Raw genomic sequence first — 24,545 nt, forward strand, 5'->3', positions numbered from 1 at the left:
AGTTAACAAAGTGTTCTGATAACAAAGCTTTCGCTGTACCTAGCAAGGGATCAGCTAAATGGAAAGGGGACAGAGAGTGAGAGACAAAGCAGAAGAGGAGAGAGTAGAAATGGAAGGCGTGGAGTGAAGCTGATTGAAAGTGTTCATCATCTGACAGGTGTTTAGTAAGTGACAGGGATTGGTGGTCTACTGGACAGGAAACCACATCACAATCACCACAATGTTCACTGGGCACAAAAGTCTCAACAAAAATCATGGATAAAATGAAAATAAACTGAACTACCTTTTAGTCATGCAACTGGTCTCTCTAAAACTGGGCTGCAGAACATTTGGGAAAGATCAGTGCAGAGAAGAAGTTCTCTATACATACAAAGAGTCTATTCTTACCTTTGTTTTCCAATATGAAAGAAGAAATTATGCGATCCCAGTCTTCATTTCTCGTATCTAGCAATACTAAGATTAGGTCAAATCTGCTCAGTAGAGGACTGCCAAGGGCTATGTTCACGGAGACTGATTCATTAGGGTCATACTGGCCTTTTGGATTTGTTGCTGCCAATATAGTAGTTCTTGCATTCAGCTTGCACACTAAGCTACAGACAAAGATGATGTACACCAATATTTTGTGTTATTGGATATAGGAAATAATTTTTATTTTACTCAGAAATTATCGTATTTTATGTTTACATAGCAACATTCGCAGAAATCAGAGAATCATTGATTTGACATGATTTGTTCTTGACAAATCCATGATGACTGTAACATATCACATTATCTTCTAGGTGTCTGCAAATTATTTGCGTAATTATTTGTTCTATTATCTTTCTGGGTACCAAAGTTAAGATGCCTGTTCTGTAATTTCCTGTCTGTCTGTTGTCCCTAGTCCCCTTGTTACATATGGGCACTATATTTGCCCTTTTCCGGTCCTCTAGAATCTCACCCATCTTCCATGACTTTTCAAAAATAATCGCTAGTGCTTCAGATATCACAATTCAGAGTTAAAAGAAAAAAATATTTTTCTTTTTCTTTATTTTTTCTATAATGATGCTCCAATGGCTAAACATTTTCCTTTTTTTTTTAATAGCGGAACAGATATTTTCTTTTTGAATCACTTTGTCTTGGTGCCTGTATTTAGTTACAGTAGGACACTTTTTGTCTCTGTAGTCACAACACAAACCTCTCAAAGAGGCAATAGAAGAGTTATTTTAAATTTGGTTTAGCACTGGGGTATTTCCAGTTGGCTCCAGGGTAGCTGCTACTTCATGTCCAGAACATGAATGGAAATAGAGCCAATAATATTAGCTTTTTACAGTACATACTATAAGAAAAGAGCATTGGCTCCCAACTGATACAAAGATAAATTAAATGAACAATGCAACATTAACTTGTTTATGACATGTTACAATTATTTAAAAATTTCTAAGTAAATACAGTCCTTTTAAGAGCAAGTGACCGAGGTTTTGTGTGCTGGGAACAAACCATCATTCTACAGAATCACAGAACTGGAAAGGACTTCTAGAAGTCATCAAGTCCAGGCCCCTGCATGCATGGCAGGATCAAGCACCATCTAGATCATCCCTGACAGGTATTTCTCTAACCTGCTCTCAAAAATCTCCTCTGATGAAGATTCTATGACCTCTCTAGTCAATTTATTCCAGTGCTTAACCACCCCGAGGCAGTTTTTCCTAATGTCCAACCTAAATCTCCATTGCTGCAATTTAAACCCATTGCTTTATGTCCTGTCATCAGAGATCTAGAAGATAATTCCTCACCTTCCTTGTAGCAATCTTTTAGATATTTGAAAACTGTTAGACTGTCTCCTCTCAGTCTTCTCTTTTCCAAATTAAACAAACCTAATTCTTTCAATCTTCCCTCATAAGTCCTCATAAGTTATGTTTTTTAAAAATCTTTAATAATTTTTGTTGCTCTTCTCTGGAGTTCCCCAATTTGTCCCCAACTTTCTTGAAATGTGGTGCCCAGGACTATATTCCCATTGATAACATAAAATCAATGGTCTCAGAGGATCCAGTTAAAACATGGCTCTGTTTTACAGCACTGATTGAATGAAACCATACCAAGTCTAAGACATTAGTATGATTGAAGTATATGGAAGTTCCCATTCATATGGCTGGAACAGGTCCTCAGGACAAGAGGCACACACACAGCCTTGAACATTTTTTTGTAAGCAACATCCTCATGAGTGGATACACGTCATTTTGGGAATATTGTATGGTCCTGCTTCCTTAAAATTGCTCAAACAAAAACAGTATAAAAAGATAAATATGAGAAAAAAGTTGAAAATGGTTTCAATGTTAGGTCATTGGATTAAAAGCAAACAACTGAGGCTTTGCGTGCTGGGAGCAAACTTGTGTAGAATCACAGAACTGGAAAGGACTTTTAGAAGTCATCATGGTCAGTCCCCTGCATGCATTGCAGTATCAGCATGCACTGATTAGGCCTCAGTTGGAGTATTGTGTCCAGTTCTGGGTACCATATTTCAAGAAAGATGTGGAGAAATTGGAGAAGGTCCAGAGAAGAGAAACAAAAACGGTTAAAGATCTAGAAAACATGACCTATAAGGGAAGACTGAAAGAACTGGGCTTGTTTAGTTTAGAAAAGAGAAGACTGAGAGGGGACATGATAGCAGTTTTCAAGTACCTAAAAGAGTATTACAAGGAGGAGGGAGAAAAATTGTTCTCCTTGACCTCTGATGGTGGGACAAGAAGCAATGGGCTTAAACTACAGCCTGGGAGGTTCAGATTGGACATTAGGAAAAACTTCCTAATTGTCAGGGTGGTTAAACACTGTGTCTTCGGGGCAGGTGGACCCGACCCTCCCCCCATGCATTACCTCTCCCCTCAGCTGCCCATGCTGCTGCCCAGCCCTGCAGCTGCAGCCTGGGCACCACTCACCCTCTAGCGGGGGCCCAGCAGCAGCAGTGCTGGTGTCTGGACATAACTTCAGTGCCATGTTTAGCTCACCTGCTGGGGGCATTGCGAGGCAGAAAGGGAGGCGAGTGGAGCACGGAGTGCTGAGGCTGCAGGATTGGGGCAGCACAACTTGGCGGAGAGTGGCGGGCTGGAGGGAGCAGGGACAGGACTCCCAGGCAAAGGTGGCAGAAGGGCTGGAAGGCAGCTGAGGGGAGGAAGCAGGAAAACAATGCCCCAGAGTGATCCCCCTCCTCCCTGTGGCTGCTGCCCCTCAGGCTGGCTCTAGCCTGCCGCCGCAGCCAGCTCAGGGGCGCCCCACTCCCCCACGTGGCCTAGCCACCCCTGGAGCAGCCCTGCCCCCCAGAGCAGCCCTGCTCCAACACGTGGCCCGGCCGCCCCCAAAGCAGCTCTCACCCCCGAAGTAGCCACCTACCACAGCCCTTCCAGCTGGGCTGTGTGTCTGCCACAGGGCAGGAACTGGGGCCGTGGTGCAGCTACGACAGCAGGGACAGCCTCATCGCGGCAGCTCCTGGAGCAGCCCCATTCCACCATGCGATGCCTCCTGCTGGGCTGTGTAGCTACTGTGGAACAGGAATCAGGACTGTGGTGAGACTGCTCCAGCAGGGCCAGCCTCACTGAGACGTGGCTCCAGTTGCGGCACATGGAGAAGCCACCCATCACCGAGCCCCGCTGGCTGGGCCTTGTGCCACTCAAAATTGGCTTGTGTGCCATACATTGCTGACCTCTGATCTAGATGGTGCCTGGACCTGCCATGAGGGCAGGGGACTGAACTCGAAGACCTCTCAAGGTCCCTTCCCGTTCTAGTGTTCTATGATTCTATGATTCAGTTAAATACCATTCTGAAGAGTACAATTGTTTAGGCTGACTGTGTTCTGCTTCCCCTCCAAAAAAGCAACATTAGTGAGCCAGGTTCTCTCTTCACTCCAGACCACGCCCAATTTGGCACAAGGTGCTGATGCAGAGGGAACCCCAGCCCACCTTAAGTCTTAGGCATTGGTGACCTCCACTAGCCTGCTCAAAGAGGAGCAGCCAGGATACCTTGTTGGAGTTGCCCATATTGAATTAAATATGGAAATGAGATGCTCTGTACCAAGGGGTTATGTATTTTGAAAATGAATTTCACTCTATTCTACTCCACTATGAAGTTTAATGTTCATTATGCTACAGATTTTTGTACTGACAACAAATATACAGCTACCTATGAGAAGTTGTCAGAGACACGGCAAAGGAGCCCAGAAACCACAGAAAAAAGATCGGGACTGTGTGATAAGGTTGTTAGCTATAGGTTTATGCAGTTAAATGGTTAACAGCATTGAAATTAAGTTCATTGGGTTTCAGAGGGCTACTTTAAGTGAATGGAGGCAGTTTGTTCCTGATTTGAAGCTTTTTTTGGGGGGGGAGCTTATTATAATAATCTGTAACCCACTAGCCCCCTTTTTGACCCGATGGCCATTTCACCTTTGTTGGGTACTTAGAATATGCGCTAATTACCTACACTAAGCTATCTCTTTGATCCTGTATTTAGCTACAACTCTCAGTACCTTTCCCAGAGATGAACAAGAGCTCTGTATAGCTCAAAAGTTGTCTCTCCCACCAATAAAAGATGCTGCCTCACCCATCTTATCTCTCAGATATTTTTCAGTCTGTTTCCAGGCTTAGACAGAAATCATTAATTTTACCCTTGACTCACATTTGGAAGTCAACAGTCTGGGCTAGAAACACAAGAATCTATTCTCCACTATATTTATTATATTAGCTGTGGGCAGTTGTGTCTGTATAAGATTAATGTAAAGTGAGACTTGACCCAAGAGAATTGTGCCCACACAACACTTCGGAGGTTATTTCTCCTATATACACAGTAGGTAGTTGCGGTTATGCTGAAAAGAACTCTGAACTGAGCTGTAAGCTCCAACCTGGACACAGGTTAAATCAAAAGAGAGGTGGTCATCAGAAATCCACCACCAGGAATAAACTTGACAGGGGCGCAAAGGAGTCTCCCTTGAAATTTTAAAACAAAACTGTATAGTATAGTAAAGAAATATGTAAATTGGTCGGGGGAAACCTACATCTAACATTTATTTTTATATTTCAGAATTGAGAGAAAAGACATTTTGTTATTTCATCACATGCATTTAAATGTCACTTACCCTGCCTTAGCTACACTGATGGTTTGTTGCTCCATTGCTTCATGTATGCTGGTTCTGTCATGTTCCTTGATGCTATTAAACTCATCAATACAACAAAGACCTCCATCTGCAAGCACGAGTGCACCAGCTTCCAAATTCCATTCTCCAGAATCCTTTACTGCAGTTACCGTCAAACCTGAAGAATGTTCATTCCAATTTAATATTTTTTTAAAGTATGTGTGCATTTGAAAGAAAGGGAGGGATGAAATAAACTAGCTAGTGCCAGGAAGAGGGAGAGAAAGCACCCCATTTAGAAGTTAAAATTTTGACAGGGGAATAAGGGGACGGTGCACCTCCCAAGATATGGTGTTAAAAGCTTCACCAAAGAGTTCTGCTAATGTACCTCAATTCAGACCTGCTGGTACAACATCCCCTCTATAACAATCCAGGTAATGGCAGGAAAATCTGCCAAGCATGCCACATTTTAAGGTGATGGTTTTACGATATGAACAATTTACAAAAGGAAGTAGAATGAGAGAGGACTAAATCTGTCGTATCAAATTAATTTTTGGTGCAAATTCAATGCTATTAGCAAAGTTATGCCAGGAACACAACTGATCCACTATCAACACTTAAGGCATCAAAAAAAAAAAAAAAGACCATTCAACAAATGCTGCAAAATAAATCATTTTAACATATCTTTCCACAGAGACCAACTCCTCAGTTCGTGAAGCAGAAGTGATTGTTGTTTCCACAAACCTGTGAACTGGGTCTGACAAAGTTTCTCTTTGTTTATTGGATTCATTTGAATGTCCAATTTAAGTGAAACATGAGAGCAGGAATCCATGGGTATTGAAACCAAAGAAAAAGTTCCCCACTGCATCTGCAAATGGACGCAGCTGATTGTGACGTGCTGTAATTAAGCCTCACAGCACTGAGACCCTGAAGAGTTTGAATTTCTGCCTGATGCATTTCTTGTTTACATATCAAGACTATTCAATTTTCACTTTCTCCAGCAAGTCAGTTCTTTTCTCTAATAACACTTAGTTCTGAAGAGGAGTTAACAACTTCAGGATAATGCTATCAGTAGGTATTTATGTAATATGAGGGGATTTGAGATTGCAACTACAACTACTAGGATGGCCATCCATCCTTAAACATCTGCAACTCCCCTTCTCCCCTCCTAATCTCTCTTTTATCTTCTGCCAAGTTCCTCCCTTTCCTTCTCCCAAGCTCTTTCCCCCCACACTCCATTACTGCTTGAATCACACATGGTCCTATGCCCCACACTCCATAGCTCCTAAAGATGTTATGGAATGCTAGGGCCACATCCAATCCAAAGATCATCTTGCTAGAACGGCAATGGGTTCAAAGATCTTAATGGAGCCCAGGAACCACCAACCCTTTGGCTGGTGCAGTTTTTGTCAGTGCAGTTCCATACTTCCAATAGGCAGTGAAGAATTAATAAGCATAGAATTGTTTTACTGACACACTACATGTTTTTTAGGGAGATTGGCCATGATGAATCTTTCTCATTTTGTCTCATCCTCCCTGATCTCTTGGACTTTGCTTCACTCTAGTAAGCACAGTACAATGTAGACAATGTCATCTGGCTGTTTAAATAGCAGTTATAAAAACTGAAGTAAATTCCAGCACTGTGAGAAGCATAAAAAACAGTCGAGATCATATTCAGGACAGTATAATTTCTTTGTAAATACAGACCAAGATTGTCCCCTGCTCTGGAAGAACATACAAGAGGGAGCCTCTGAGAGGAAACCTCACTGCAACCCTCAGGGATCTGCTGAAGACACAGAATCTCTGCGTCCAGCACTGCTCTCCAGATCTCTACAGGCTCCTTGTCAGCATTGCTCAGACTTTCCATGCAGGCAGTATCCTCTGAAATACTGCCTTAGATAAGACACTCCATTACACTCAAGGGCTCAATTCAGAAATTAATACAAACTGAACCTGTATTTATTTGTGAGTAGATTTCCCAGGGAATTGTGAGTGACATTCCACGCAGTCTTTCATCTTGGCTCCTTCTCAGCCACAGATCCATGACCCTGCCAGTTACTCTCTCCAGAGGCTAGAGGGAAGGGGCCTGGTGCCACTTATCTGAGTCATTGCCCCATCTTCCATGAGCAAAGAGTGAGATCTTCATGAAGAGGCCCCTTCCATATGGACCTTGAGGACTGTTCCAGCTCATTGTACCTCATTATCTAGCATCTCTTCAAACATAACAAATTGGATCCCACAGCCATTTCTTGCCTACTCTCAAGTCAAGTGAAGAGAGCCATTGACATCAAAGACTTTAATTGTATAAGTCCTGGTCTACAGAAGGAATTTACTTTGGTATAGCTATGTCTCTCAAGGATGTCAAAAATCCACCACCCCTCAAAGACATTCCTATACTGACCTCCTGAACTCCTGGTGTAGACCTGTGCTACATTGACAGAACAATTCTTGGGGAGGTGGATTACTTGCACCGATGGGAGAAGCTCTGTCGTCCATGTAGTTAGAAGTGATGTGAATGCATAATCACCTGGGCTCATCCACTAACCTTCACAGTTACATGCAGGCTCCTGGTATGTGTGGGGAGCTGGCTTAAAAGCTGCTCCCCATGCGCACTGGCTCTCAAGAAGCTGAGTAGTCCTCTTGCCCCCCATGCTGCTGCCTCTGTTTCAGAGGCAGCAGCATGGGCGGGGGGAAGGTGGGAGCCAACTGCCCCCCACCACTACTGAAATTTTTAGTGGTTACACAGTTAATTAAATGCAGTTTAGCATCCCTAGTAGTTAGTGTCTACACTGAAGCACTACAATGGTGCAGCTGCACTGCTTCATTTTAAGTGTGAACAAGCCCTCAGCAAGAACTTCTCATGTAAAGATTTCAGGCCTGGTCCCTTAAATCCCATGGGTTTATTTGAAATGCACCATTATACAGCAGAAATAAAGTCAATGAGGGTAAACAGATTTAAAACTAGCAAGAGAAAAAAAAATCAGCAACTTCAACTATGTTTTCCTTAATGAAATAATTCTATTCATCATCTGGCCACACAGAGAAGAAAACCTGGATTTGGAAAAAAAGAAAAAAGGGAGGGGGATAATAAACAAGGAGAGGAAAAACAAAAAGCCAACTCCATCCAGTGGTGCCTTGCACATATTTTGTGAGCACAGTACTCAAACTCAGACTACAAGCTCATCCTTCATTCATTAGTTCCTCCCAGTTTCATTTATGCTAGTCACTTTGTTCCAAGCCTTTTTCCTACTCTGGGCCAGCAGGTGGAGCAGCAGCTAATGTTTTTCAGTCCATTCAGAGCAAAGGAGCCCATCTTGTTCTTTCAGGAAGCTTCAGGAGGAGGGTCATAGCTCAGTGTGCAGCCAATCAGTGCCAACGCTGCCAGTTAACAGAGCAGAATGGGCTGTAGTTTAGTGAAATAGGAAAGCTGCAAAACAGTGTGGAGTGTTCCTATTGTAAATAAAAGAAAAAAAAAGTTTCTCAAGTCACAGCTCTACAACCTTGATCAAGTACTGGCACTGGAGTGTGTGCTTTACAAAAAAACAACACATTGGACTTTACTGTGCTGCATTAACCCCCTATTCCTATTGTTTGTATTTTTTTCAAAATATGGCAAAGGTTCAGGTGAACAATGTAGTGGTGTTGGATAATCCTTCGCCTTTCTACAATCCTTTTCAATTCGAAATCACGTTTGAATGCATAGAGGATCTGTCTGAAGGTGAGTAGATTTTTCCCCAGTACGGATTTTATAACCAGGGCTATTAGTTTCAGGTTTTAAACGGTTTAAACTTTGCAAAGGCCTGGTTCTACTATTTAACAGTTTCTCTTTCTCTGTCTCGGTGTGACTAGATGAAAGGATGTGCTGGCAGGCATCTAAATGCTGCTTAGAAATGCTCTGTCTTAGGCTGACGCGGTTAGGCTGAAAGGCAAAGGAAAGTTGATTATTGTGTCCTCTGCTGCAGAGTTGAGTGCTGCTGTATTTCGGATCCAAACCCTGCATTTTATAACGTAAGCTTAAGTTGCCAGGAACTTGTTTGAGTGGTGGTAGCCATGTTGCCAGCTTTGTGTTTGTGTGTGTCTGTGTGTGTGTGAGAGAGGGAGGGGGTTAACGAGCACATCTCTCATGCATCCCTTTTGCTGAAGTGAACTGTTGCTGAGCAGAGCCAAGAGGAATGCTGCCGAAAGGTTGCACAAAGTGGAGAACACCCCCCACCCCCAAGAAATAAAATATTTTCATTGTCTTGACAATCGATTCGAATACTTTGGGGGGAAATATTTCGAGAGGGGTGGGCTGCTCCAAGTAGAGATTCAAATGTAGCTGCAGCACTTAGTATTTTACAAAATGTCTGAAAATAATCAAACTAGCCGATTGAATCCCTTTACAGATTTAGTATTATTCCGGCTATTAACACTCCCCGCCCCGAGAGAGAGGAAGGGAGGGCGGGGGAGGGAAATAGTATTTTTAGAACTCACTTGAAAGTTGCTGTTGGGTGGTAGCCTGGGGGTGTAGGTGTACCCTGCTATGTCCTGCCAGCTAGGAATCTCAGGTTCTGTCTTCAAACCTAGTCTTTTGCTCCCCAGCCTGCCCAGAGCGGGGTGCGTTGTGCAGGGAGTGCGGTCAGCATGTATCCACCCACTCCTGAGTGAAGGGGGTGGACTAGACATTAACCTCTTGTGTCGCTCAGCTGCGACGCCTCCAGGGCTGGCTACTCTTACCAAATACTTTAGCAATCCACAGGCATCGTCCAAAAAGGTTTACAGCAGTGGTCCTACAGTGCATTGGGCCAGTGCTGCAGGTTAACAAGATGTTTACAGCAGAAAGTAAAATCCATTTCTCTTCTGGCCAGAGGAGCACTCTGGGACCCCTGGTCTCACCACTGGACTAAAAGAAGGGAGCAAGCTTCCTCCAGCTTCCCTCAGGAGCACTGGCACAACAGGTGAATGAAGCAGGCTAGTGACCAATCTTAAGCATTTGAGGGAGGAGTGGGAGTACCTTTGGCCACAAGGCATTCAGCTTGTGCTTTCTTGTGTCCCCCATGAAGAGGGCAGAACCATTAGGAGCTATTTATACCCTAACACTGTCAGTGACATGTGATACCTGGGGATCCCAACATTTTAAGCAGTAGGGGAAAATAAACTTACTTATTTCTGGTTTTACTTTATGGGTGACTAAACAGTTCAAAGCTTGGGTAATGGGATATGTGGGGTGTTTTGTATCTTTGTGCCACTAATACAAATCCAGTCCAAATCTGTAACTTTCAGTCATTGCTACTTTATTATGTATTGGTGACTTAACACAAAATGCATTTGGTGAGACCAGTTCCATGGGGAGCAAGTGTCCACATCACAGAAAACACCACCACCTTTGGTCTATCATAATTGCTGGCACTCTCCATAAGGGCCCTGTGTACAATTAAGACTTGCTTAAATTATCTTACTGCTACCCTAGTATTAGTGCTGTTCACCATTTCTTTTAGTTGGAGAAGTAGCTGCCATTTTTTTGTAGGGATTCATGGTAAACACCTGTGCTGAGCCAGTGAGAAATTTTTTAAAGATTTCTCAAGTGTAAACAAGGCTTCCATGGTGTTACTCTTTAAGACTTTTTGGATGCCACCAATGCTGCAAAGAGCTTCAGCCCTCTCTTCCTATGTATGTGCATTTGTATTTATCACTCTCAACACCAGATTGATTTAAATGAAAGTTGGGCCAGGTTGATTAGTGTATAAATTAGCAGAAAAAAGAAGTTTACTTCATTTTTTTGCACTATTATCCCTGTGTTCAGCTGAGAATGAAAAGTAGAGGTACATCACAATCACCACATCTACTTCCATATGGCCACAGCTATTGAGCTTTCATAGAAGTCATTACAATGATTATTATTACAAATAATCTTCAAATAATCTTCATCATTTTATGAAGAAGGTTGTGTCCTTGCTTTAATGTCCAAACACTAAATATCTCAGTCATCTATTGTGCTTTTTTCTCCAAAGCAGACCAATCACTTGCCAATTTAATTTTAAAATTTCATCTATTTAGTCAAAACAATTTTAAAAGTTACTGTTGGACACAGAGTCCTAATAGGATTTGATAATTACCCTTTTTGCATACAATTCTGAAAGAGCATTTACTTCCTGTAACCGTGCCCCCATATGATTCCTAATCTGTTTTATACTATCAGTAGGGTTCCCAGATAGTTTCACAAAAAATACTGAACATGGCGGGGGAAAAAATTAGTTGAGCACAAAACAAAACAAACAAAAAAAAAACCACAAAAAAAGTCATGACGCCTTTAAATCCTACACTCCCGAATGTCCCAAGTGGCCTTCTGTCCGGAAAAAAACCCAGAAAATACCGGACATTTTACATGTCTGATATTTTCTGGTTTTGGTTTTTTTTTTTTTTTTAACTGGATAGAAGCTGCAAATACTGGTCCAATACTGGACACCTGGCAACCCTAACTATCAGTCCAGAATGACTTAAACAGTGCTTTGGGACAGTGGCTTATAATGGATGTGCAAGGAAAATTCTAGACAAAAACCATCAATCCTCAATTTTATATAGTTTATTTACATAGCAGGAATTGCTACAGTGGATCCGACCATTTGCCCATCTAATCTGATATCTTGTCTTGGTATTCCCAAAATTCTTTCCTGAATCCTATGAGTTATGCCACTTAAATAATAAACACACATAAAAGGCTGTGCTAAATGATAAAAGATAGTAAAGCAGCCAAGTTGTTACAATGTTGCAGTTTCTTCCTTATTTAGGCTCCTATCCTGCAACAGGAGTGCCTCGCATAGACTCCTGTTCGCACCTGTTCAGAGAAGCTCATTGAAAAGCATGGAATGACACAAGAGTATGCGCTGATGACAGCATATATACAGAATCAGTACACTGTTCCATACTGATACACAAGATGAAAATGGGTCACACCTGGTTTTTTTTAAAGGCAATATTTTGAAACATTTTAAAATAAGTTCTATTTTCAAAAAAGTAAATCACAAATGGCATTTTTCAATAAGAATAACCCATCAGAGCAACCTTTGCTTGTTTGTTTAGAATCCAGTAATTCTGGCAGGTTAGTTCTCCTGTATGTGTGTTTTATCTAGAAAGTGAAAGTTAAAAAATAAGTGGAAATAAAAATTAATGGATGTTAGTTGATAGTTTCAGTTTTTAAACAGGTAGTGTGGGCAAAGAGTGAGCACAGCAACACAAATGGGCTAAGAAATATGAACTATTAACGTTTCTTTAAATTGTATTATGAAACAATAAAACACAGAGTTTACATAAAATGGTTATAATTCAGTCTTAAGATTCAGGTTACAGCCAGACACCAAAACCTTTACTAACAGTATCCTGTAATCACAATATTATAATTATATATTCTTCAATGTTTGTAGATGTATGTATATTTGTACAATGAGCTATCTATTCAATTAACAACTATCCTGCTCTGAAAAAGAAAAATTGGTAGGGGACCCAAAATTGGATTTTGTGCTGCTCTTTATACCATGGCTACCACATGTGAATGAGCTCACTACTTCCCACATATAACTGTTCCTGCTGTGTCTATCTTCAGTGTCCATCTCTCCCCATCCATCTATATCTAAAAATGGCATTACACAGCCCTTTTCCAGGGGAGAGGGGAGGATACTATTTCCAAATAATGGTAGCAGCAAAGCTTAGCAGCAAAACTAATGGTAACAACAAAACTTAGAAAGCATACGTAGAGCTGTGTTGGTACAAATGAACAAGTGATCCATTCCCTTATGTTTAGTTATACCACTACAACTTTACATCAGCTTTAAAGCAGTATAATTATGCCAATAAATTTCTCCTGTTGACAACCCTTTAGCCTTTGTAGGCCAGCAGCTATGGAGGCAAGTTTGAGTGAATGTCCTAAATAAGCAAGATGTGGGGCCCCTTACCTAGAGCAATGGACTGACTTTTCCAAAGAGAGGCAGTTAAATTAGATGAAAATTGTGAGCATTTTGTAAAATGTTGTTTTTGTTTTAATGTAGATTTGGAATGGAAAATAATTTATGTGGGTTCAGCAGAAAGTGAGGAGTATGATCAAGTTTTAGACTCCGTTTTAGTAGGACCTGTTCCTGCAGGAAGGCACATGTTTGTATTTCAGGTAAGTTTGTTATTTTCAATAATTTTACATCAGTTGAATTAATCTGATGTTTAAATGGGGCCAGCATAAAGTGAAGCAGCATTTCAATAATATGTTTTATGTTAGCAAACACTATTTTATGTCAACTCCTGAAAATCTGTCTACATGAGTCCTTGTTTTGCCTGAAATAGCCTACAGTTACAGTTCCACTTGTGGTATCAATGAGGGAATGGGGGAAGGAGAGGACTAGTTTAGACAAGGTTCTGGTGGCTACTGGCATTGTAACCACTCTGTTGACTAGCCTTGCTCAGGGAAAAGTTAGACAACACAGTGATTAAAAATGCCATTTAGCTGGTACATGAAAGCACTTCCCAACACCTATACCACTGGTGAGGTTGTAGTGTTGGTAGCAATTGTGGGAAACTTTTGAGTATAAATGTTAGTCTAGGCCCCAGTGACCAGTTCAATAGAATAGCCATCTGTCTTTGGTCAGCAAGACAATATTGCATCATGATGTTTGGCTCCTCATGCCATAATGCTGTAATTGCAACACCGTTTCCCAAGTCCTGAAATAAGTCTGGGATTCTCATTGATTGAAGCATGTCAAGGAGACACATGAAGATCACGACTCACCCACACATTTTCAGATGTTTGAAAATCCTAAGAACTACCAACTGAGGAAGCCAAAGAGTTACAAATAAGGCAAGGAGCAAGGGAAATGGGGAGAGGAGAGCAGAGAAGGGGCTTTATGCACTGCTCTGGTATCAGTCTCGCTTTAATTCTCAGGGGAGCTTTCTCTGTATCACAAAACCATGACTCAGGCCTGGTCTACACCTAAAACTTAGGGGTGCTTTACACTAAAAACTTAGGTCAACCTATCTGTCAATGCCAAGAGACATTGTTAAGCTGACCTAAACCATTAGGTCAGCTAAAGAATTTTTTCACTGACCTAGCTATTGCCTCTTCAGGTCAATTGACTATATTGTTGGAAAACAAGTGACAGTGCTGCAGGTATGCTACTGTAGGGCTGGTAGTGTGGACATAGCCTTAGTTCTGCATAACCTCTGTTTACCCAATGCTAGCTTCATCGGATAAAATAGGTCTAAAATGCCCTGGCAGTGGCGGCAGTGGCAGAAGTGTCAGACTAAAACTAAATTTAGCTCCTTACAGAAGAATTGAACTTCCACCCCCACAACTGCACTTTGCTGTGATTGTATGGCAAAGATACACTGGTGTGCATGCATACAACTAAAGAAAATAACTGGAGATAGAAAAGAGCTTCTATATTTCTGACAGTTGATACAATTGTTTTAAGGATGGTGTCAGGTTGTGTGTAGAAAATATCTAAGGCATCTTGAATAAACATGTAAATCCCAATTATTCGAATGCTTCAGAGCACATCTGAAACTTCCAGATAAAGGAAAACTTAATTTTACAGTGCAGGTCAAAAGCACAGCAGTGAGCAGGAAGATGGATACATTTATCAGCTTTTTACATATAAATCATTCTCTAAGCACTTCTCTATTAATTAGGTTTCAATACTGGTTTTCTCCCTCCAAGCAGTAAAGCAGATGTGTGAGAAATTACTTCCCCAATTAGAATTTCTTCCACTATCAAGCTGTAATCCTTTAGCCATAACAACCTACCATGGAAATTGGTAGAAGTGATCTGCAGCCTTCTAATACCTTGGAAATAGGTTACTGTGCAGCGCACGGCTCAGAAAGATGAATTATGCTTCTGTATTTTTAAAGATGCATTAATTTGGGTGACGATTATATGATACATTTTTAAACTAAAAATTACAATTAAGTTATAAATGTTGCTGGTGGCAGGGAGAGAGAGGAAGAAGAACTGATGTTGTTTATCTAAAGAGATATTTTGGACATGTTATACAAATAACTATCTTGAGTATCCAAACTTCACATGTCCCAGGTGTGAAACTTACAGAGGAAATAATCATTTATCATATTTCAACTATGAATATTTGTCAAACTAGGAGTTAGACATAGAGTACATTTGCTTTTATTGGAAAATAGCCTATGCAAGATCCTATACAAACTCTTCTGCAACACAGTGAACCTATTTCTTTAGGAAAGTACTGCAGCCCAAAGTATATTAGACTTTGATCATCAAATTTCACAAGAGGGATTAATACTTAAATGGAAGACCACCACATATAGGTCACAACTCTATGGTTGCTCCAGAGCTCGAGCACCCATGGTAAAAAGCCCAGATCAGCTGCTCTCCCTTCCACCAGCACCTCCTGCCCCTCCGCTGATCCGTGCCTCTCCCCTGATCAGTGCCTCTTCCCCACCTCCCCCCAAGTGCCTTCCATCTGCTGCTCCACAGTATGCAGGAGGTGGGGGGAGCAGGAGCAGCGAGCGCTCAGGGGAGGGGACAGGATGGGAAGAGGAAGGGAAGGGGTTTTGGGGGAAGAGGTGGAACCTGGGGGCAGGGCCTGTGGGGAAGCACTTCCTCTCTCCAGCACATTAGAAAATTGGTAACTCTGAAACCAAGAAAAAAGCAGGGCACTGCACGAAGTCATGTTGGTGAGTCAAGAGATAATATTAACTTCTATCTGAACAGTAACTGAACCAGCACCTCAGCATAGGATACTGCCTTGCTATAGGTGCAATCTTTTGATAAGATAAATAAAATAAAAATTCTGAACATTTATGGGCATTAAAAATCTCATAATATTTTTTGCACAAATATGTGTAGAGCCCAATGCAGATACAAAATCTATCCACATCTGTATCCAAAAAAATGAGCCACAGCTATCCGCATTGACATCCACGGATACGGATACCCATGCATATAAAGCGGATGTGCAGGGCTCTAAACGTGATTCAGGGTCCCGTTTAGACTAGGAAAATTAGGTGAGTTTGGCAAACATGTTTATATATGTTAATTGATACATTGCTAAACATTTTCTATCTAGTATAGATGAAGACAGTGGAATTTTAAAAAAAGATACTAGTGAGAAGCTATTGACCATGACCATATCATATGTTTTTAAAAGATGCTAGTCATTGTCTATGGCAGGTGCTAAGTGACTTTAAAAATGTGTTAACACACATTAACCAAAACTGAGAACAAACAACACGTGACAGATGTTTGAGTCACATCACTTAATGCGCTACTGCCAGGCACTCAGATGAGTGCTCTGTAAGAGCCCAAATAGAATGCAACAGACCAGAATATGTTCGCTGCAGACTTCATTCTGCTATTCTAGGCAGGGCCATGCTTCTGCCTATTTAAATTTGCCCTGCAGGTTCAAGGCCATTATTTTCACTCTGTATAAATTTGTTGTGCATAGATGGAGTTGCTAAATCTCTTTCCCAAGTGTCTGCATTTCATTGGCAGGTGAAGAAGCAATTCTTGTATGTGCGTGAGTAGTGTATTTACATATAAGGCCAAATTTTCTGGTGGCATAACTCTGTTATAAGTGGAGTTATGCCAGAACCTCCAGTAACCTCCAGACACCACAAACTCCCTTGAATGCCTATTCCAGTACGTAACTATCCTTATAGTTAGAAAGGTTTTCCTAATATCTAACCTAAGTCTCCCTTACTGCAGATTAGGCCCATTATGTCTTGTCCCCGCTTCAATGCCAGTGAACATGGAGAACAATTGATCACTGTCTTCTTTATAGAAGCATTTAATAAACTTGAAGACTGTTCTTAGGTCTCCCTTCAGTCTTTTCTAAAGACTAAACATGCCCAGATCTTTAACCTTTCATGATAGATTAGGTTTTATAAAACTTATCACCTTTGTTGTCCTTCTCTGGACTCTCAAATTTGTTCATATCTTTCTTAAGGTGTGTGGGGCCAGGCACCGGACACAGTACACCAGATGAGGGCTTACCAATGCGAAGTACAATGGGAGAGTTACCTCCCATGTCTTATATATGACACTGTAATTAATACAACCCAGATCAATATGTCTCTTTCACAACCGCATCATACTGTTGATTCATATTCCACTATAACCTCCAGATCCTTTTCAGCAGCAGTTCTACCTAGCCATTTATTCCTCATTTTGTAGTTGTGCATTTGATGTTTCCTTCTTAAGAGTAGAGACCAACTGATATAATTTGTAGCTTTTTATAAGCATACCCTCCTCCATTCCATTTTTCAAGTCATTGTTAAAAATGCATTACGCCCAGGACAGATGCCTACAGTACCACACTAGATATGTCATTGCAGTTTGACAGCAAATCATTGATAACTACTCTGAGTACTGTTTTCCAACCAGTTTGCCCATCATATAAGTATTTCTATCTAGGCCACATTTTCCTAATTTACTGATATCATTTGGACTATGTCAAATGCCTTATTAAAATCTAGATATATCATATCTACTGTCTCCCTGCTATCCTGCAGACCAGTACCCCTGTGCAAGAAGGAAATTAGGTTGGTTTGGCATGATTTGTTCCTAATAAATCCATGTTGACTATTACTAATTACCCTGTTGTCCTCTATGTGCTTACAAAATGATTGTTTAATATTTTGTTCCAGTATCTTTCCAAGTATCCGAGTTAGTTTGACTGATCTATAATTCTCTGGGTCCTCTTTGTTTCTCTTTTAAAAGACAGGTGCTATATTTATTCTTCACAAGTCCTCTGTGACCTCCTGTGTTCTGGAAGATAACTGATATCAGTTCTGAGATTACTTCAGACAGTACATTTAAGTGCTATAAGTTGAACTGCGTCAAGCCTTGTCCACTTGAGTACATCAAACTCATTTGAATATTCTTTAAACCTGTTCTTTCCCTATCTGGACTTGTGTTCCTTCCCTTGTTGTTAATAATAATTGTGTTAAAATCTGGTCACTATTAATCTTTTTAGTAAGACTGACTTAGAATAGGTATTATATACACCTCAACCTTCTTGGTATCATCCATTAGCTCTCCTTCTCAGCTAAGTAGTGGATGTAGATGTTTCTTCCTCTTTCTTTTGCTCCTTATGTCTTCTTATTTTTTTCTTATTGCCTTTTCTTTCCCTGTATGTCTTAGTGTTTCTAATTTTGGATATACTGCCTGGCTGCCTTGGTCCCTGCCTGATTATGGATAATACCGCCTGGCTATTCCCCAGTAGTGGCTGTTGTCCTCAGGGCATTTAACTTACCTATTTCTTCAATTTAGTAGCCAGAGCCTCCAATACAAGTATCTAGATTATGGATTATTGTAGAATCACGGAAAGAGGAAACAGGAGCCAATGACTGTGATCAACCAGCTCAACAGACCACAGTGCTAGAATGCCAAATAAACCATTAGAAATATGTTGGACTATAACTTTTTCAGCAATAGCACAGTGCTTAATTGCTGTTTTTGTATTTTTATACAAACATTTGCAAACATTAAATAGTTTAAGCAGTGATCCCTTAAAATGTGCATTGTTATAAATCTTTAATCTAGGTTGAAACAAAAAAAGGTAATTTTTTATTATTAACTGGACTGTCACTTGGAGGTCATTTAAAAAGATTAATGTATATTAGTTAATCCTGAGTTACTGGTTGAAAATGTGTCAAGTTCTCTCCAAGTGATGAGAGAGTTGCATTTCACAGCACGCATCTTAAACTTAGTTATGGGGAGGGAGGCAAATAGGGTTGCTACCTTTGCAATATTTAAACACTAGACACTCTGCTAGAATGCTGGAACCACCCCTGCCCCTTTTCCCCAAGGTTCCACCCTCCCTACTCCTGTCTCATGCCTTGCCCCGAGGTCATGCCTTCTATCTGTGCCTTTTCCCTCTTCCCCCATTGCTTGCTGATTCTTCCCCCCTAGTCCTCAACCCAGTTCGGGAGAGACTTGCCTGCGGAGCTAGGCTGGGAGCTGCAGCTGCCCAATGCAGGTAGGAGGTGACCCTGACAGAACGGGGGCTAACATGCCTACCCCACCTGCAGTAACAAGAATTTGGGTGTCCGGTCAGTATATCTGACCAGGCCCTGTCTGGTCCTTTTGGACCTGGCATTCCAGTTTAAAACCAGGCACCTGGATGCCCTAGAAGCCAAAGACATACTGGTTCCTTCTCTAATTAGATTATGGAATAACCCAAACCTCATTGCAAACTAGTCCGCTCTCTTCTTGCCAAAGTATGATTTGCAGCTTTTTCCTTACCAGATTAATTTATCAGCTATAAAAATATATGCACCCCAGTGTAACCTCACAGAACCCAAAGATAAATGGGCAAAGGTTGGGGTGGAAAGAGGGGCACAGCAGGGTTGGAGGGACATTAGCACAAATGCCTGAACTACAGATACCTGGTAATTGATCCAAAAATAGTTTGATGCAAAAGCTGCCTATTCATCTAGGCATCAGAAATTACAACAAACAAACCAACTCTGGTAACTGAATTGCTATGTAACTGTAGAGAGCAGTGCCCTAAATCCAAGATCATGATTACTGAGAGAGCCATGTAGATGTGCTTGCACTCAACTATGCATGGAGCATCAGTTTAAAATTTGTGCACAGTCATTGCTTAATCCATATGATGCATACTACCTCACTGGCCCCTGCCAGATATCTCCAATTTTATATAATATGGATCAGATAGATCAATATGTATTGTTTTAAACCTTTTCTTTTTTACGTTTTAGGCTGATGCTCCTAATCCGGGACTTATTCCAGATGCAGATGCAGTAGGTGTAACAGTTGTGTTAATTACATGCACCTACCGAGGCCAAGAATTTATTAGAGTCGGCTATTATGTAAACAATGAATATACTGAAACAGAATTGAGAGAGAATCCTCCAGTAAAACCAGATTTCTCTAAGGTAAGAAATGTTCCATTCTGGTCAGGTATACAAAGCATGGTTAACATAATAGGTTTCCTTAAAAAAAAAAAAAATCCTTAAGCCAGTGATACTGAGACCTCAATGGTTCAGGAGCCAGAGTAGCAATCAGTACAGGCAGTCCCCGAGTTACGCGGGTTCCTCTCCCTGGTCTCTGAAGACCAGGGGACGGGGGGGGGGCAAAGCAGAGCAAAGCTGCGGAGCACGCGGGCAGCAGACAGCCACGGCGCGTCTGGGCTGTCCCGCTGCCCCCGTGCTCTGTGGCTTTGCTCCAGACACCTGTGGTACAGCAGCTGGGGCGCTGCCAGTTGGTCCCGTAGCGCCGCTCTGGGCGCTACTGGACCAACCGGGCAGCACCCCAGCTGTTCTGCCCCAGACGTCCTGATTCAGTCACTGCTAGTCAGATTCAGCAGCGGCTGAATCAGGACGCCTGGGGCAGAGCAGCTTGGGGGCTGCTGGGTTGGTCCAGTAGCGCCGAGGAGCGGCGGCGCTACTGGACCAACCCAGCAGCACCTCAGCTGCTCTGCCCCAGGCGTCCCCAAGTCAGCCGCTGCTGAAACTGACCAGTGGCTGACTACAGGAAGCCCCTGCCCCGGGCTTCCTGGAATCAGCCGCTGATCAGTTTCAGCAGCAGCTGACTTGGGGATGCCTGGGGTTCTTAAGTTGAATCTGTATGTAAGTCAGAACTGGCGTCCAGATTCAGCCGCTGTTGAAACTGATCAGTTTCAGCAGCGGCTGAATCTGGACGCCAGTTCCGACTTACATACAGATTCAACTTAAGAACAAACCTACAGTCCCTATCTTGTACGTAACCCGGGGACTGCCTGTATTACCCAAAAGAGCAAAATGACTGACCAAGTATTATTATTTTATGAACTACAACTGGTTACTAACATAGCAAAAGCGTCTTAATTGGTTAATAACTTAGATCAGTTAATAATTAAATCACAGTGTTTTAATATAATGTGCTGCTATGACTCCCACCCCGGGACACGAGGCTGACCAGTGGCTTACCGTGAAAGGCTGGGAGTCAAAGTTTGCTGACCCCGATCAACAATGTCAATGTATTAGATATTCAGTTCAATTGCAAAACACAGACTATATAAAAAGAACACTAACTTAAAAAAAAAAAAAAAATAGATCAGGACCAGCATTGAAATGACTAGTAAAAGAATAATAATTTGGCACACAACACTGCTCAGCAGGAAGGGATTGGCAAATGTCCCTACAAATCTGCAAGGTATTCCACATCAGCAGACTCCAATGGAAGTCATTGGTTGTTCTGTGACGGCAGAGCGGTCTGTCTCATGGAACACCTTGTTAGGATCAGAGCCTTCATTTGCAAGCAAATGTAAGGAAGTAATGTATAAACTGATGTTAGAAGATGAGGAGGCTATGAGGGTAATGAGGTAAAATGTTTACATCCTATATGTAAAGGATAGGATATTTTTAAAATCTGAATAGTGGACCAGAATAATGCATGTATTGCAATGATTAGGTCAGGGAAAAGCTGTGCATTTCACCCAAATTAAACCAATATAACTACATTTAAATTTGTGGATCATAGAAGACACTTAAGGTCACAATTTTCAGAAGTGACCAGTGATTTTGTAGGTCTAACTTGAGGCACTCTACGGCATGGGTGGACAAAAGGGCCTCCATGGGCTGGATCCTACCTGCCAAGTGGGTTGATCCGGCCCGCTGCTCCCCCACTCCCAGGCCAAATAGGCCCTGGGGGCGGGAGAGCGCACAAAACTTCCAAGCACACGAAACTTCCAAGTGCTATGTGTTCCTCGCAGGATGGGAGGAGACGTCTCATGCTCCCCCACCCCCAAACCCTGATTGGCCTGAGGGAGGGGGAAGCGCAAAGCCTCCTCCCACCCTACGAGGAGCACGCGGCACTTCAAAGTACCTCATGCTCCTCGCAGTGCGGGAGGAGGCTTTGTGCTCTCCTCTGCCCCCAGGCCAATTAGGGCCAGAGGGGCTGCGTGAAGCTTCCTTTGTCCTGCCCCCGCTCTGCGCAAGTGTATAGCACTTTGGAGTGCAGTGCGCTCCTGATTGGCCTGGGGGTGGAGGATCATAGGAAGCCAATTACCGCTCTGCCAGGGGCATAGGTGCCTAGTGGGAAGGGGGGGCAAAGAGGCTGCCCCACTCCCAGACCAATTATGGTCTGGGAGTGGGGTAGCCCAGAAGCATCCTGGCCCTGCCCCCTTCCGGTTTAGGCCCCGCTCCTTCTGGGCGGCCCAGGTCCACTTCAAAAATTTGGCCCCAAATTATTGCCCACCTCTGCTCTACAGGCATCTAATTTTCAGAGGTCAGGTGCGTAGCACTTCCTGAAAATCAGGCCACTTGCAGGGGCCTTGACTTGGCCACCCAAAGTTGCTATTAACTTGAAAATCTTGACCTTAAATCTCCAATCTGTTCCTTTCTTTTCCCCATTTTGTATTTTTGACTTTATAGTAATTTCCTTTTATGTTCTTTTATAGTAGAAATGTTAAAGTTTGGCCTCCAAATATCCAGGTTTCTTTATAAGCACTTGGGAAAAAAAAACCACAATCACCCTCAACTACTAACGCAGAACAGGTTTGAAAATAGGTTCTGTCAATTTGGGGAAGAGGAATTATTCAGTGACCATTCTTTCTTTGGAGTTTTTTGCTCCAAGGCGGTTTTCCCATGATTTCTTTATTGACTGCACTTATGATCCATAAGCAGTGACTCTGAGGGATGATGCAGAATGCTGCCTTCCATTTGGCAAGAATGTATCTCGTGCAAGAATGAGAACCAGAGAACTCACACTGCTAAGCTAAGGAAGTTAAGCTTTCATGATGAGAGCAGATGGTTATGCAATGTGGGAGATTCTAGTGTCTTAAACTACTGCATATTATGCCAAGGTTAACAACTAATTTTCAATAGCTACCAACAAACTTTCCAGAAGTATTGAAAATAAAAAGTAGAAAAAAAGCTGTGAAAATGATTTTTTTTTTTTTTTTGGCTATAGCCATACATACACACCTGTCATCTTTTCAAAAGAAAAGGCTAAAAAATACTATCTAAATGGGGGTTAGGTCACCTTCCTGTTCCAAAGTTAAGTAACATTTTGAAATTTTTAAAAAAAAGAAAGTAAATTAAATATAATTAAGTCAAGATGAAAATATGATAAAAACATACTTTTGGAAAAAAAAACTTTCAGGTTAGTGTTGCTAACATGAAGAAGGACTGCAGAATCAGACAAGAACAAAGAGACACTCAGTGCATTTAGAATATTACTACATTGCATAACTGATTAGTTTGAGTAATTCATTGCTGCAGGTTAATGCCTCAGGCTGTGACTACATTTTTTTTTTTTACCATGGCTAGATAACTTAATTTTCTGCTGAATATGTATAGCTATGCAAGCTAAGATAAACATGCTCAAATCTCAGGTTTAGGTTGTGATGTTAAGGAGGATATTTACCCCACATTTAGTTGGTGGACGATATGGGCTCTATTTTACCCTTTGAAGTAAATTTGATCACTGATGTAGTATACTGGACTAGATGGACCAATGGTATGGTTCTCCATGATATACGTCTGTTCCCGATACATATTGTAGCATCTATAGATTAACCTTCAAGTGCCATACATTTGTAGAGATTAGTTATATTTATACAGAAATTTATACAGAAATCTTTCATGGACACACAACTAATGCACTTTTTCTCCTCCTGCAGCTACAAAGGAATATTTTGGCATCTAACCCCAGAGTCACAAGATTCCACATTAACTGGGAGGACAACACTGAAAAACTGGAAGATGCAGAGAGTAGTAACCAAAATCTACAGTCACTTCTTTCTACAGATGCATTACCTTCAGCATCAAAGGGATGGTCAACATCAGAAAATTCATTAAATGTCATGTTAGAATCTCATATGGACTGCATGTGACTGCCATCGTTTTGATACTATACATGTGTTAAGCTATAAAAACAACCAGAACTATTTGCCTGAAATTCCTTAAGTACATAGTCAACAAACAACATGAAGAAATTGTTTTAAAACATCCTGTAGAAAGTTTGTAAGAAAAAAAACAGTATTTGAGCAAATTGTGGAATATAAATACAACTATTTTTAAGTAGTTCTTTTTTCTCTAATGTGTTATTTTATTTGCTCTAAACTGAATCTGATTAAAGCATATATATTATTTTTCTCTTTCTCTGTAAATACAATTAAAAACATAGAAAACAGAAAGTTAAAAATGCTCAAGCACAGATGGAATAGTGAGGACTTTGGCTCATCGCTAATAACAATAATGCTGAATACAATTTCATTGTCCTTTAATAACAGGTTGTCTTTCGACAAAATGCAAAGAAAGGGGGGAAGTGATCTTTACAAAATAATCCTAAAATGTCCTCTACAGTGAAAATAGCACAGTACAATTTTAGGTGCAAATGTCTATGCCTTTCAAGGCACATACTTGTTACTTAAAGCATGCAATTTGAGATCTACCATCTGCTATCTGGGATTTTAGGATGTGACTTTTTTTATCTCCTGCTGCTATTTAGTCGTGT

The 24,545-nt window shown here is 41.4% G+C and overlaps 2 protein-coding genes across 7 annotated transcripts in view; one reads left to right on the forward strand and one right to left on the reverse strand.

The window, feature by feature from the left end:
* Positions 1-24,545, reverse strand: part of MCM9 (minichromosome maintenance 9 homologous recombination repair factor) — a 67,628-nt gene that overhangs the window by 19,926 nt on the left and 23,157 nt on the right. For 3 of the 5 annotated variants that reach the window (XM_075924051.1, XM_075924050.1, XM_006123074.4), the window contains exons 8-9: positions 5,096-5,270; positions 388-590 (exon numbers count right to left, since the gene is read on the reverse strand). In XM_075924051.1, coding sequence (XP_075780166.1) covers positions 388-590; positions 5,096-5,270 — 378 coding nt within the window. The other 2 variants (XM_006123076.4, XM_006123077.4) reach the window with 2 other exon arrangements.
* On the forward strand, positions 8,472-24,178 carry ASF1A (anti-silencing function 1A histone chaperone). Of its 2 annotated transcripts, XM_075924057.1 has the most exons (5): positions 8,472-8,807; positions 9,937-10,026; positions 13,111-13,226; positions 19,805-19,981; positions 23,710-24,178. In XM_075924057.1, exons 1-5 carry the CDS (start codon positions 8,699-8,701, stop codon positions 23,920-23,922), a joined length of 705 nt encoding a protein of 234 aa, XP_075780172.1. In that variant the 5' UTR covers positions 8,472-8,698; the 3' UTR covers positions 23,923-24,178. The 2 variants fall into 2 exon arrangements, with proteins under 2 accessions (XP_075780172.1, XP_075780174.1); XM_075924059.1 differs by lacking the exon at positions 9,937-10,026 and having other exon boundaries at positions 8,475-8,807.

The sequence above is a fragment of the Pelodiscus sinensis genome, chromosome 3 (genome assembly GCF_049634645.1).
Source record: "Pelodiscus sinensis isolate JC-2024 chromosome 3, ASM4963464v1, whole genome shotgun sequence".
In the NCBI taxonomy this organism is placed as follows: domain Eukaryota; kingdom Metazoa; phylum Chordata; order Testudines; family Trionychidae; genus Pelodiscus; species Pelodiscus sinensis.